The 16,460-nt window shown below is 39.7% G+C and overlaps 1 protein-coding gene across 2 annotated transcripts in view; it reads left to right on the forward strand.

Moving 5' to 3' along the window:
* Positions 1 to 16,460, forward strand: part of LOC139728781 (uncharacterized) — a 53,033-nt gene that overhangs the window by 15,648 nt on the left and 20,925 nt on the right. For both annotated transcript variants that reach the window (XM_071639722.1, XM_071639721.1), the window contains 2 exons: positions 10,102 to 10,314; positions 12,164 to 12,321. In XM_071639722.1, coding sequence (XP_071495823.1) covers positions 10,102 to 10,314; positions 12,164 to 12,321 — 371 coding nt within the window. The remainder of the gene's footprint in view (positions 1 to 10,101; positions 10,315 to 12,163; positions 12,322 to 16,460) is intronic.

Genomic DNA, 16,460 nt, shown 5'->3' on the forward strand with positions numbered 1-16,460 from the left:
GATGCTAGGCTAATCCAGTATATTCGTCGGCGGTCATCCGAACCGTCGTGTCACTTGATCTGCGGTCAATTTTTTTTTTTTTGAGACTTCCAATCATTTCGATGGTGGACATTCCGTTCCACAAATTGTGAAATATTCTCTTTTTTGAAGAAGAAAGATTTGCGGTGGCACCATGTGTACGTAGTCCTTAACCGGATCGTTGTTTGGCAGAAGAGCCTAGAAAGAGGAGAAACTAAGAGGGAAGCGACATATGGGGGTTGTGAGGAGGGCAAAAAGTGAAGAGTGAGAGACAGTAATGGGCTAGAGGTTGAAGTTGCACCAGTGGAGACGGTAGAGAAAGGAACACAGAGAGTGGTAAGGAAGAATAGTGTGAGAATCAAGTAGGATGTTCGGACATCGTTAGAAGGGGAAAATGAAATAGAAGGGAAGAGGAAGAGGAAGGAGTTGAATGTTGGAGAATCATGGAGATAGGGGAGAGCCGTAAAGATTCATGAAACCAAGAAAAGAAAAACGAAGTCGGCGAACAGTGTGGCTATGGAATGCGGAATCAATGGAGAAAGGACGAATAATCCCTCGAAGGAAGGGTGAGTAGAGGAGAAATGAGAATATGTTGAGAGAAGGGAGAGAGAGAGGGGGGCGAGGGGGGGGGGGGGCAAAGAAAAGAAGTAAAAAAGAACAAATTGAGACTCAAGACGTAAATTAGAGGGAGCTAGTATGGATCCTACAGTGAAATGCTGCTGAGGAGAAGGGAATAAATTGGAGAGGAAAATTGATGACAGTTAAATCCTGAACAGGTTCCTGTGGGAGAAATGCAAAAATAAGAAATCAAAATGAGGTTAAAGTGTAGACCTAAGGAGAGAAGACAAGAGCAATAACCTGTGGAGAAATGTGTAAATTAATACTAGTGGTCCTGAAAAGGACCGTTGGGTTGTACGGAAGGAAGAAATAAAAGAAAAAGAAGAAGAAGAGAAGAGAACAGAAAAGGAAAGAAAAGGTAAGTAGTGTAGAAACAGACAAAAGTGTAAGAGAGAGAGAGAGTGGAAAGAGAAATGAAACACTGAGTAAAGGTGGTAGTGAAAATAGAGCAAGAAGTCTAGTTATAAGAATAACTAGGAGAACCGAGGAACTTGACGTTTCAGGCAGGTTGACTGTCCTTCGTCAGAAGTGAAGCGTGATCTGAGAAGAGGCGGGCTATATATGGAGAATGCGGACCTAGATGGAAGTGGTCGGTTGAGACGGGCTCGCAGGCGAGCTGAGCGTCGGCTGTTGGTGGAGTGTTGCGGTCGTTGATGCGTTCTATTGTTCTCGGAGTGTGTTGATGGCGGAGTATATCTGTGAGAGCTAACTTGGCTGTTAGTAGGTCGTGGCCGGAGATTGGAGTCCGGGTTAGTAGTTGGGGTGGACGCCGGTGGAGTGGATGACTTGTGTCGGTGAGGGCGTCTTCTGGAACCAGCGATAGGTGTGGTCGTGAGTGGCAGCCATCGTGAAACACGCTCAACAGTCGGAACATCGCATCAACTGGGAAGACAGCAAACTCATCACATCCATCAAAAACTGGAACACACGACGCATCAGAGAAGCCATAGAAATTCACACACACGACACTGTTACACAGGACACTGGACTCCACATCAACAACATCTGGCTCCCTCTCATCAACAAACCATCGAACACCAACAATGACAACAACAACAACACACTCTCTCCACAGCACATTCCCCCCTCTACTTCTTCCTCTCATATCTCTTCCCCCACCTCTTCACAACAGCGCCCACGACGTCAACCGCGCCTCCCACTCAAGACCACACCTATCGCTGGTTCCAGAAGACGCCCTCACCGACACAAGTCATCCACTCCACCGGCGTCCACCCCAACTACTAACCCGGACTCCAATCTCCGGCCACGACCTACTAACAGCCAAGTTAGCTCTCACAGATATACTCCGCCATCAACACACTCCGAGAACAATAGAACGCATCAACGACCGCAACACTCCACCAACAGCCGACGCTCAGCTCGCCTGCGAGCCCGTCTCAACCGACCACTTCCATCTAGGTCCGCATTCTCCATATATAGCCCGCCTCTTCTCAGATCACGCTTCACTTCTGACGAAGGACAGTCAACCTGCCCGAAACGTCAAGTTCCTCGGTTCTCCTAGTTATTCTTATAACTAGACTTCTTGCTCTATTTTCACTAGCACCTTTACTCAGTGTTTCATTTCTCTTTCCACTCTCTCTCTCTCTCTCTCTTACACTTTTGTCTGTTTCTACACTACTTACCTTTTCTTTCCTTTTCTGTTCTCTTCTCTTCTTCTTCTTTTTCTTTTATTTCTTCCTTCCATACAACCCAACGGTCCTTTTCAGGACCACTAGTATTAATTTACACATTTCTCCACAGGTTATTGCTCTTGTCTTCTCTCCTTAGGTCTACACTTCAACCTCATTTTGATTTCTTATTTTTGCATTTCTCCCACAGGAACCTGTTCAGGATTTAACTGTCATCAATTTTCCTCTCCAATTTTTTTCCCTTCTCCTCGGCAGCATTTCACTCTAGGATCCATACTAGCTCCCTCTAATTTACGTCTTGAATCTCAATTTGTTCTTTTTTACTTCTTTTCTTTGCCCCCCCCCCCCTCACCCCCCCCCCCCACCTCTCTCTCTCTCTCTCTCCCTTCTCTCAACATATTCTCATCTCTCCTCTACTTACCCTTCCTTCGAGGGATTATTCGTCCTTTCTCCATTGATTCCGCATTCCATAGCCACACTGTTCGCCGACTTCGTTTTTATGCCTCCGCCACGAAGTGGTGCCGGAGGCATTATGTTTTCGGGTTGTCCGTCCGTCCGTCCGTCCTTCCGTCCGTCCGTCTGTCCGTCCGTCCGTCCTTCCGTCCGTCCGTCCTTCCGTCCGTCCGTAATGAATTTTGTGGACAGGGTAACTATCAAAACCTTTTGAGGTAGACTGATGAAACTTGGCATGTATGTGTATTAGGGGGTGAAGTTGTGCCTATCAACTTTTGGGTGCACATGCTCAAGGTCAAAGGTCAAAAGGTCAAGGTCAAATGCTTAAAATTGCACTATTTCCCCCTATGCAATGCCTGAAGATATTTTCTTGAAACTTAGTGTATACATGTATTACCCAATTAAGATTCTTTGGTGAAAGTTTGGGGTCATGAGGTCAAAAGGTCAAAGGTCAAAAGGTCAAGTAAAATGTTAAAATTTCACTTTTTTCTCTGTATCTTGGAAATTGTTCAAAGTATCTTTATGGAACAAAGTATACATGCATGTACTGACTGTCAGTAGTTAGCTAGGGAATTCGGGGTTTATGGGGTCAAAGGTCAGGGGTCAAAGGTCAAGGGCAATATTTTGAAATTTTACTATTTTCCTTATATTCATGCAATGCCAGCAGGATTATTTTTTTAAAACTTAATGTATGCATGTATATTACCCACTAGAGATTCTCTGGATTTTTTTTTTTTTTTTTTTGCCAAGAAGGTCAAAGGTCAAAAGGTCAAAGATCAAGTGAAAGTGCTGAACTTACTACTTTTTCCATATCTCGGAAGCGGCTCAAGTAATCTTTAAACTTAGTACATATTTATGTATGTTCTGCCTGACAGTGATTCTCTTATGAATCAAAGGCCAGATGAAAAGGATAACAATTTACTGTTCAATACAGAAATTGCACTTTTTCTCCATACCTTGAAAATTACTCAAGTGCGTAAACTTATGAAAGGGTCAAAGTCGAAGTTAAAGTACATGCTCTCCTATTCATCCAATTAAACATAGGTCAAGGAAGGTAAACATTTGATGCATTTGTGACAAACATGTCATTTTGATATTTTGCCAGTTTTGTGAAAATGTAATCACACATTGTCCACATGTACTATAGACCTATTAGGAGAATCGTGCATTATGGCGGAGGCATACCAGTCGCCATTGCGACATTTCTAGTTCTTTTCTTGGTTTCATGAATCTTTACGGCTCTCCCCTATCTCCATGATTCTCCAACATTCAACTCCTTCCTCTTCCTCTTCCCTTCTATTTCATCTTTCCCCTTCTAACGATGTCCGAACATCCTACTTGATTCTCACACTACTATTCTTCCTTACCACTCTCTGTGTTCCTTTCTCTACCGTCTCCACTAGTGCAACTTCAACCTCTAGCCCATTACTGTTAGACCAGGAGCTGGCTGCTGGTCAATTTACCCCATCAAGCCCAAAAGGTTTGACCCCTCAAAGTTACTGGGGCCACCCCCCTCATTACAAAACTGGGCGTCAGCCTGATACCTGAGGGCGGGGTCGTCCCCCAGGGACCCCCCCCCCCCCCCCAAAAAAAAAAAAAAAAAATGGCCCCCGGCGGGTGTAATTTACCCCATGGAGCCCATGGACCAAACCTGGTCTAAAAGAATGGCCTAGGGGTGTACATAATAAAAATATAAAAACTGACAAAATATCTGGTCGGGAAAGGGGTTGCCAGACTGTCCCCCCCTGGGCCCCCCCTGGCGGGTGTAATTTACCCCACGCAGCCCATGCACCAAACTTGGTCCAATGAAAGTACTATGGGTGTACATAATGAAAATATAAAAACTGACACGATATCTGGTTGGGAAAGGGGTTGCCAGATCCCCTCACCCCCCCCCCCCCCACCGCCCATTACGCCCCTTCGTGGGTTTAATTTAGCCAACAGCACCCATGGATCAAATTTGGCTGGGGGAAAGTAGGCCCCACTATGGGTGTGCAAAAAATAAAGATAAAAGCTGACAAAATATCTCACTTACAAAGAGTAATCAAACATATCCCCTACCTTTGCTACCCCCCCCCCCCCCCCATTTTTTGGTGTGAAGGGCCTATACGGTTTGGAGAGGTATGAATGAGCGTGTAATAAAAAGTAATAAATGGAACTTCTTGAATTAAGATGAAGTTATGACAACAGAAGCATTGTGTGTGTACATATATCCACATGCCCCATCCCACTCCCTCCCCCAAAAGAATGGAGTTATCAATATCTACACTAGAAACATACTCAGACAGTGCAGACCTTTGCCAAGCAGCTCATTTCCACCCATCCACACATGCTAAAAACTGCCAAATTTCCCATATAAAAGTCTTTTGCTTTTAAATGCCATCAACTTCCAGCTGTGTGGTAGTGCATTATACCTTGAGCACATGCCTTTACCTTTAGTGCGCATGTATGCAAACCTCAAATTCATGCAGCTTGAACTCCCAATTCCATTGATCTCATCTGCCATAAGATAAAAATCATCAAAATTTCATAAAGATTCCCGGATCACTACCAAAATTTATATTTATCATCTGTTTTTAAAATGTAATTGTGTTATTATCATCTTTTCATACAAGTTTCATCCAAATGTGTTCTCAACCTTTCAAGTTGTTTTGCATACAAACAATAATGCAGACAATACTATATATAAGTAACATAAAACCTCAAGTGGCAGAAATAATTACTCTGTATCCAACATCCTACAGTTCAACTGTGTTACCATGCATGTGGAGCAAGCTCATGTACAACAGTACAAGAAACTGTATACCTGTGATACAAAATTGTACATGCAGTGGGTGCATAGGCCATAGTGTGGTTAATTGCATGCATATATTTGTATGTTGTATACATTTTACTTGTTGCATGCAATTATACATTTCGAAGATCGGCAACACGTGTATCATCAGTCTGCAAACAATAAAAAGGCGGTGTTTTCCTGACCTTGGTAAGTGAACTGGGCTTTCCTATTGTAGGTACTATACTGGTAGGCCCCTATGACAGTAGTACATGTATTTCATCACTGGATGACAATTGGTGTCAGTAACAGAGCAAACAAAGAAAGGTCAAGAGTCTAGATCTTGGACTAGATCTAAGTCTCAAATATGCTATGATATGGCTAGATATCTAACGTTAGACCTATATTTCCTATACATGCTATAGCTTGTAGAGTACCTAGTACTATTTGGCGAAACCAAATGAACTGGAACAGGGGATGGATTATCAGTGAGATGTAGTGTATCATGAGTCATAACTGAGAAACCAATAAATAGAACATCAATGTTCTCAGCCTATATAGGTTTAAGTGTCAAAGGTGTGCATTGCTTTAAATTTGCATAGAACACTTAAACCCTGAATTTGTTCAAGTCACTGCACTTCCTATCATTCATAGCTAGAGTCAAAAAGGCAGAATTATACTACATTTCAATTTCTCTATCTAATAGACAACTTTGACTTTAGGATTAGAAATAGCCCTATTAATTGCTATATGTATCATAAGTGTTGAAGATGCAGATGTTCCAGTGAATGAATACTTGCATTCCCTGTGTTGTAGCCTCTCCCAGGAGAGGCTGCAGTGTCAGTGTGGTGCATGTAGTAGTCTTTGTGCAGACTCATTGACAACCAACAAAGGTTTGCACCTGTAAACTATGAGAGCTGCACAAGGTATAGAAAACAAACAACTGAAGTGAAAACAAGCTTATGTGTACTTTTGCCTCATACATCAGTGTAAACAAACTCAGAGTTGAGCATAAATACCGTAGCAATGCACAATTATAGCTTTGGCTCTAACAGAGGTGTAAGTGAATGACCTTTGGTACAGATTCCTATATTTTTGCAGGTATTTAAAATATTATCTTACTACCAATGGTTTTGATTTGCAATTTAAGCAATTTGAGGCTTCATTTGGGCACAGCTCTTCAATCTTAAGGCTCTCTGTCCATGTTTCTGGCATGGTAGACATGCTGCATGTACTGTAGCTTGTTAAGACATTGGTATCACAATATTTGCAACTTTAATCAGGCTGTTTGTTATTTCTTTTGCTATATTTAAAGAGAGTTTCAGATTATTGGCCTAATCTTCATACCCAATTCTGCAAGTATTCATTCACTGGAACATCTGCATCTTCAACACTTATGATACATATAGCTATTAATAAGGCTATTTCTAATCCTAAAGTCAAAGTTGTCTATTAGATAGAGAAATTGAAATGTAGTATAATTCTGCCTTTTTGACTCTAGCTATGAATGATAGGAAGTGCAGTGACTTGAACAAATTCAGGGTTTAAGTGTTCTATGCAAATTTAAAGCAATGCACACCTTTGACACTTAAACCTATATAGGCTGAGAACATTGATGTTCTATTTATTGGTTTTTCAGTTATCGACTCATAATACACTACATCTCACTGATAATCCATCCCCTGTTCCAGTTCATTTGGTTTCGCCAAATAGTACTAGGTACTCTACAAGCTATAGCATGTATAGGAAATGTAGGTCTAACGTTAGATATCTAGCCATATCATAGCATATTTGAGACTTAGATCTAGTCCAAGATCTAGACTCTTGACCTTTCTTTGTTTGCTCTGTTACTGACACCAATTGTCATCCAGTGATGAAATACATGTACTACTGTCATAGGGGCCTACCAGTATAGTACCATGGAGCTACAAAATTGTTTGTAGCTCCATGATAGTACCTACAATAGGAAAGCCCAGTTCACTTACCAAGGTCAGGAAAACACCGCCTTTTTATTGTTTGCAGACTGATGATACACGTGTTGCCGATCTTCGAAATGTATAATTGCATGCAACAAGTAAAATGTATACAACATACAAATATATGCATGCAATTAACCACACTATGGCCTATGCACCCACTGCATGTACAATTTTGTATCACAGGTATACAGTTCTTGTACTGTTGTACATGAGCTTGCTCCACATGCATGGTAACACAGTTGAACTGTAGGATGTTGGATACAGTTGTAATTATTTCTGCCACTTGAGGTTTTATGTTACTTATATATAGTATTGTCTGCATTATTGTTTGTATGCAAAACAACTTGAAAGGTTGAGAACACATTTGAATGAAACTTGTATGAAAAGATGATAATAACACAAATTTTACATTTTAAAAACAGATGATAAATATAAATTTTGGTAGTGATCCGGGAATCTTTATGAAATTTTGATGATTTTTATCTTATGGCAGATGAGATCAATGGAATTGGGAGTTCAAGCTGCATGAATTTGAGGTTTGCATACATGCGCACTAAAGGTAAAGGCATGTGCTCAAGGTATAATGCTGGAAGTTGATGGCATTTAAAAGCAAAAGGCTTTTATATGGGAAATTTGGCAGTTTTTAGCATGTGTGGATGGGTGGAAATGAGCTGCTTGGCAAAGGTCTGCACTGTCTGAGTATGTTTCTAGTGTAGATATTGATAACTCCATTCTTTTGGGGGAGGGAGTGGGATGGGGCATGTGGATATATGTACACACACAATGCTTCTGTTGTCATAACTTCATCTGAATTCAAGAAGTTCCATTTATTACTTTTTATGACATGCTCATTCATACCTCTCCAAACCGTATAGGCCCTTCACACTAAAAAATGGGGGGGGGGGGTAGCAAAGGTAGGGGATATGTTTGATTACTCTTTGTAAGTGAGATATTTTGTCAGCTTTTATCTTTATTTTTTGCACACCCATAGTGGGGCCTACTTTCCCCCAGCCAAATTTGATCCATGGGTGCTTTTGGCTAAATTAAACCCACGAAGGGGCGTAATGGGCGGTGGGGGGGGGGGGGAGGGGGGGGGGGGGTGAGGGGATCTGGCAACCCCTTTCCCAACCAGATATCGTGTCAGTTTTTATATTTTCATTATGTACACCCATAGTACTTTCATTAGACCAAGTTTGGTGCATGGGCTGCGTGGGGTAAATTACACCCGCCAGGGGGGGCCCAGGGGGGGACGGTCTGGCAACCCCTTTCCCGACCAGATATTTTGTCAGTTTTTATATTTTTATTATGTACACCCCTAGGCCATTCTTTTAGACCAGGTTTGGTCCATGGGCTCCATGGGGTAAATTACACCCGCCGGGGGCCATTTTGGGGGGGTCCCTGGGGGACGACCCCGCCCTCAGGTATCAGGCTGACGCCCAGTTTTGTAATGAGGGGGGTGGCCCCAGTAACTTTGAGGGGTCAAACCTTTTGGGCTTGATGGGGTAAATTGACCAGCAGCCAGCTCCTGGTCTATGTCTCCCACTCTTCACTTTTTGCCCTCCTCACAACCCCCATATGTCGCTTCCCTCTTGGTTTCTCCTCTTTCTAGGCTCTTCTGCCAAACAACGATCCGGTTAAGGACTACATACACATGGTGTCACCGCAAATCTTTCTTCCTCATTTACTTCACCATGCAAACCTTCAAACAACACATATTCTCTTTTTTATTGAATATACCACCTTATATTTTTCATTCAGTATTGTCAGTTCATTTTTTCCTAATAATTTTTTTTTCAGAAAGACGCGCTTCTTAAAAAGTGAACCAGTCGTAATTGAAAATGGGTAAACTTCAAACACGGTTAACTCTAAATTTCATTCATACGCGAAAACTTCAGATACGATGGTTTGTGTGAACGTCGACGTATTACTCCCTTAACCGTTAAAACCACCCTCTTATTGTTTTCGGTCATTTTGAAAACTAAGGGGAGTATTTGTAAGCATGCCTAGTATTCGTTCTGCAGACCTGCTCCCCGTGACTGTAAGCATTGTAATGCATTAGATAGCTTCCCTGTTTAAGTCATGCTTGTGAGAGTGTCCGTAAATTTCGTGAAACCGTGATAAATCATTATCAGAATCATTATCACCAACACAGTGTATTATCGTTATTCATTACAATTGGGTCCATGCAAATTGTATGAATTTATGACAAACACAAAGCAACGGAAAGCCGCACGTTCGTGACAAGTTGGTCTACACCTTCTCACACATTCTCAGTCAAGGAAAGAATACATTATTTTTAACAAAGGAGTAGACCATCTTAGTTTTTGCACTACATGAACCTTGTTGGATACAGCCGCGAAAGGGCTGATGTATCAGCAAAAGAAATGAAAAAAAAGACAAACACAAACTCTCAAGTAAAAAAAGCAAGTATAGATATCAATGACCTAATCAGATGGGGAAATTACGAATTTGAAGCAATACACTTAAATGTACACTCACGTGCACATACACACACACACACACACACACACACCGATACATACACCCACACACACACCGATACATACACCCACACACACGACGTCATTCAAGTTACGGATTTATTTTGCAGACGAGATGTCTTCTCGATCAGCAGACGCTGCATGGATACACAGCGCTTCATATGGCGACCAACAGAGGGCGGACTTCTGTTGCTGAAGTTCTCCTGACTCACGGTGCTGACATTAACGTCAAATCTCTGAGCGGCATCACGTGTCTCGAAATAGCAATCGGTCATTTGTCTAGTGATCAACTGAAATTAGAGTCCACGCCATCTCTGAATCAGGTAACGATATGTTTGTTGTTAACGTGTCTGCAATACAATTGCCACCACCCCCCCCCCCCCCCCAACCAACCAACCATGAACACACACAGGTCAATAAGATAAACTAAAATACACAGCCCACAACTAATACGTTGAAGATCTATTTGTCACTATCAGTCATAGTTTAGAAGGTTGATTTTTTTATTGTAATCGAATGACAGCCCGATTGTTGGATAGAGCTTACATAGCAACATTCATGAATGAGTCTGTAGTTTGGGGCTTTTCAGTGCATGATATTTGCGGAGTAATTATTGTCTTTAGGCCTACATGCAGTGGAGTCAAGTTGATTTAAAAGCTAGTGAAGTTCTATGTTCAACTATTCCAGGAAGGTTAAATTTGGGGGGGGGGGGAGGTTTTGCTGAAAGAGACCCTTCCATTTAATCACAATCTGCGATTTAAGCCAAAATGTGGGGTGAAATTTTGCCCCAATTGGCGTGAGTGTACAAAATGAGATGGACCTATAGTGTTAAAAAAAATAAAATCGGACTTCGAAGCGGGCTTGAAGCGCGTACAAGAACGAGTTTAGTTTGAAAATGCTGGCATTTGTAGAGCGATAAGGTTGTGAGGGAGGGAGAGGAGCAATTTTTAATATAAGAGAAGAGGAGTTGAGGAGGAAGGATGAAGACGGACAAGGAACGTGAATGTTGCGGAACGAGAACACCGGTTTTGTTTGTTTGTTTGTTTGTTTGTTTATTGTAAGTAATAATAGGAAGTTTTCCCAAACTCAACGGGGACGGCAAAGTCACGGTCCGTGCGCAAAATCGCGCAGTTGATTATAGTAACAGCTACCGTACATGACCGCTTATGGCCTGAAATCGAGTTAATGACTTTTATACAAACCCCTGAACTTTAATTGTCGTTATTTTTGTACTGCCCTCAGTGAGTTGGAAATTAAACCTAGTACAGATACCTCTAGTATGAAATGTATATCTGATATTATAATGGTGATTTATTATACAAGATAAACGTGATAAACGTGATTTGTATGTGCGCAGGAAACTGAGATTGCTTTCTTGTACACATTATTCAGTGATGACATGCACGTTGACTCATGACTAATGGTTAAATTCCATGCGCAAGATTGGTATTCTAATCGATCTTCTTATTTGATGCAATTATTGTCGTACCTTGGACTACCATTCGCACCCACCAACTTCCCAGCTGGTCTTGGTGGCCTTTAATACTTGGTATAGAGTGAAAGGGCGATGCAAGTAAGTGTCATCATAATATCCACTGTACACAACATGCAATTGAGTATATGAATATAAAAACGACCCAAGTCCAATTTTTGGCCAAATTCAGTTTGACATGGGAAATTGTAGCTTATGCATGGACTCATCTTGTGTATAAATGATAAATCCTAATTACCCCCGGAAGTGCCTGAAATAAATGAGTTAAATCTTATATGAATGTGAGAATGAAGGACTTGGGTCATTCTTACATTCATATTATAGCGCCCTCTCTCGTCCTTCTCTCATCTCTATAGCAGAATATCATGTATATGAATCAAAGAACGACCCAAGTCCATCACACAAAATGGCCTCTCCACAATTAATGTTAATGTTAATTGTCATGATAATATATGTTCTTATTTGTATGTACAATGTTGCCTTCCCATCACAGTTAAATAGAATATTATTGGACAAACAAAAAAGATATGAAGTTTTTTTTTTAGTTTACTCGAAATGGTCTTCCATGGACTTGGGTCGTTCTTATATTCATATACTCAATTATTTGTTTGTTTGTTGTATGTTTGTTTTTTGTTCGTTTTCAATTATCATTGTTTCTATCTTTATTTATTTTCTTTTAGCTGGCTAGAACTTACGGGAAACGTGTCCTGTCCCTAAAGGAAGCATTTGTTGTTTACCTGCTTAACAATGGAGCCAACTGTAGCGCCCTCAACTCAAGCGGCCTGTTGCCATGTCAGTATGTAGGCAATTTGATTCTTCGACAGATTCTACTCCAAAGGTATGTTTCCTTCAAGGTTGATATGTCAGTAACCTTTGAGCGGGAAATCAAATGATGAAAAAGATGAAGTATACATTTAGAAAGATGAGATTTCCCGTTTCATGCATGATAAACCTACTGCTAGATGATAGCTTAAATTTTTACATTAATTCTTCTACAGAAACGAAATTGGCATTAAAACAACGATGTCTCCTTCATTACACTGTAATTCCTGAGATCATCTGTAATCAATCGAATTGGCTGTGCCAATATACAATCATCAAAACCCACTCTTATTGGAGTCAATAAGGATCCAGATCCGTTCTTATTTTGAGTGATTTTGAGTGAATTAAACCTACATCAGTAGGCCAGTCCAACGAGTGGGCTCACCTCCTTCCCAACGACTCCACAAAGAGGGGATCTCCATTCTGGTATATAGGTGTTTTTCGTGGGGGGGGGGGGGGTTGTTGTTGTTGTTGTTGTTTTTGGTTTTTTTTTTGGTTTTTTTTTTTTTGGGGGGGGGAGGGCACTCGCCCATATTGCTTTAGACATGCCTGACGAAAATGAAAGAAAGCGCATAAAATGTTTAATGAAGGATAGGGCCCGTTACGTGTGTAGCGTGTCAAGTGTATCAACACTAGTAGTATAGTGCACATGATTTAAAGGAGAATTTACCCCATAGAACATGTCAAACTTATAAGAAAGCGAAAACGACGCAAGAATGTAATTTGTGTTGTTGATAAAGCGCTGTAAAATCAGCTCGTTTATTTTTTTGGAATTTCGGTCATCTAACTGTTCTCATTAAGGCATGAAATGAGGCAGCCACTGAATCGCCCGCGCTTGTAAAGATGACTAGAGCTTCGTTCATTCAAAGGGCAACCTCAAGGAATCCTTTGGAGAACCCGTTTTTTGACCGAAAATCAGAAAAAGACACCTGCTTCTTTTAGTGCCTTCTTGTCGAACATTGGACATTATAATAATAGGTGACCCTGCACCTCAAAACAAACAAAAAGTCGCCAGACATGAATTTTTAGTTGAGGCCATATTCTGAAAGAGCAGACTTTAAGCTTCAAAATTGTGTATAACTCAAATCAAATGGACTCTCCTAACCTATCTAAATATTGGAAAGAAAACACAAACTCAGGAAAAGTTTGAACTGAGAAAAGAGGCTCTGAAGTACAGTGTCTATTCAAGCGCTTAATCTTTACCAAACCGAGCTGGCTGTGCGATGAATGGGACAAAAAAGAGGAAGGAAACCACCGGAGTAACAACAATGAAGGGATTATCAGATTAAACTGAAATTAAGTATGCCTCATTAACACATTCTGTCCATAATTAACGCCAAATTTCAAAGCAGTAGCACTATCCTTTCAAAAGTTATTAGAGTTGAAAGTGAAGAGTGTGGACAAGGTTTTTCAGAAATGAAAAAGGGATTCTAAAGACACACCTAATCACACTATTCTACCAAAAATGTTTGAGATAAACTGCTAAAAACACACTTTCCTGCCCGTTTTATGATACCAAATTTTAGCATAATGTAAAAGGAGACCCGCTCTTTCAGAAAAAATGAAAAAGTCAAGTTCTGCTAGGTTGACCCATTTCGCTTATTTCCAGTCCTCACGCAGAATCAGTGTGTGCGACTTTATGTTCGTTTTGAGGTGCACCGTCACATTTATAGTCATTTGTCATGTTTGTGTGTTTTCATAAGATGTTGAACTGTAGATTTGTTTGTTTGTTGTTTGTTTTTATTTCCGTCTTCATATAAAAATACACACAGTACAAGTTGCATATACATTGCATTTGTGTACAGAAGGAACGGGGGATTGCCTGTTTAGTCATATTTTCAAAATATGTCTGTTCTTCTACAGGGTCCCGAATTTACAATACAATACAAGAATAATACACTGTATATACAAAACATATAGAAACAATAATGAAAATTATATACCGAACTGGTACACTCAGAGTCAACAATAATCAGAGATAGGTAGAGAAAAGCAGAGCAAGGAAAAGAAAAAGAGGAGGAGAACAAACTTACAAAAGAAAAGGCAAGACTCATTTACCCCCTCCCCCCCCCCCAAAAAAAAAGAAGAAAAAAATGGCTGTTACATTTGGTACTCCATTGAGTCCTTTTTTTTACCATAATGCTCTATCTAGATAATCAGATAACAACATTTGAAAAGATCTCAAAGTTGTTGCGTTACGAATTTCATTATGATATAAAGAACACATGGAAGATATTGAAGCAGGCTATGAATATATCAAAAAAGAAATTAAATATTACAAAGTTGTGAAATATGATAATAAAATTCTTGAAGATCCTAATGAAATAGTTAATATTTTTAACTCTTATTTTTCAATGATTGGGGAAAATCTGGCAGAAAAAGAACCACAGTCAAATACGCATTTTTCTACATTCTTAGGTCAACCAAATTCTAGTTCTATTTTTTTTTGTTCCAACTACCAAATATAAAATACTAGATATTGTTACTGCAATAAATAATAAGCGAAGTGCCGGTTATGATGATATAAGTAATTTTATTTTAAAGGGAATCATATCATCAATTGCTGACCCACTTTCACATATTTTCAATAAATCTATACTAAGTGGTGTTTTTCCTGAAATTATGAAAATAGCTAAGGTTTTTCCTTTATTTAAAAAAGGAGATGAATTTGATGTAAGTAATTATAGACCCATTTCTTTGCTCTCATCCTTATCTAAAATTTTGGAAAAAAAAAAGTTTGTAAGAACAATCAATTTTCTTAATTTTTATAATGTTTTTACAAATTCTCAATTTGGGTTTCGTCAGAAACACAGTACCATTCATGCCCTTTTGAAGTTTATTGACCACGCCGCGCACACTATTGATAATCATTCTCATCTTATTGGTATCTTCCTGGACTTCTCCAAGGCCTTCGATACGATAAATCATGACATTTTATTATTTTTAAATGGTCTCATTATGGAATACGGGGGAAGGCCTTGGAGTGGTTCAGGAGTTACCTACAAAATCGAAAACAATATGTATCTCTGAACGAGAATGACTCAAATCTAGAATTTATTAAATGTGGCGTCCCACAGGGTAGCTTATTAGGACCTTTACTTTTTATTATTTATATTAATGACTTTTGTAGATCATCTGATATACTCTCATTTATACTTTTTGCTGATGATTCCAATGTTTTCTTTTCTTACCAAAATCCAGATACTCTCGTAAGCATTGTTAATTCTGAATTGAAAAAAGTTACTCAGTGGATAGGAGCTAATAAATTATCACTTAATCTCCAGAAAACTAAGTATATGCTTTTTAGCAATTCCGTAGAAGCTTTGCGCACAAATGTCATTTTTTTTTATGACACTCTGTTAGAGCGTGTATCTCATATAAAATTCCTTGGTATCACAGTGGATGATAAACTTTCATGGAGACCGCACATTATTAGCATTAGTACAATCATTTCACGTAATATTGGTATCATAAATATACTCAAGTCTCATATTCCAGTGTCCTCTTTGTTGACCTTGTATTTGTCTCTGATTTTACCGTATCTTAATTACGGACTCCTAGTATGGGGTAGTGCCCATCAAACTTTACTAGATAAACTAGTATTACTGCAAAAAAAGGTACTTCGTATCATATGCGGCGTCCCGCCACGTTCCCATTCAGAGCCATTGTTTACTAAATATAAGATTTTGAAAATCAAAGATTTGTATTTTTTTCAGCTTGGTCAGTTTATGTTTGATTACAATGCAAAAGCACTTCCCAGTATTTTCAGTTCAATGTTTCCACGGAATCAGTTTTTTTATAATTATCCCACTAGACAATCTAATGAATTTCATTTGCCCCTCCTGAGAACTTTTATTAGCTCAGAGTACACACCGGTCCTAGATTTTGGAATTCATTAAGCGGTGAAATAAAAAAATTCCCCTTCTTTGATTTCTTTTAAGCGCAAGTTGAAATCATTTCTGTTAAATCCTCTTTGATATATTTCTTTATTAGATAGATCTCATCAACCTCAGGGTTCATCATCCATCCACCAATCTTTCGATTACTGACATCATTATTACGTAATGGATTACATAGATTATTATACAATAGCCATTAAATCCCTGCACAGCTGCGTGCAGTACCAGCCCTCTGAAGCACATTCTCAATCACCCC

This window comes from Diadema antillarum, unplaced genomic scaffold, assembly GCF_040938485.1.
Source record: "Diadema antillarum isolate AM-2024a unplaced genomic scaffold, OU_Dant_1.0 seq00000198_RagTag, whole genome shotgun sequence".
In the NCBI taxonomy this organism is placed as follows: Eukaryota; Metazoa; Echinodermata; class Echinoidea; order Diadematoida; family Diadematidae; genus Diadema; species Diadema antillarum.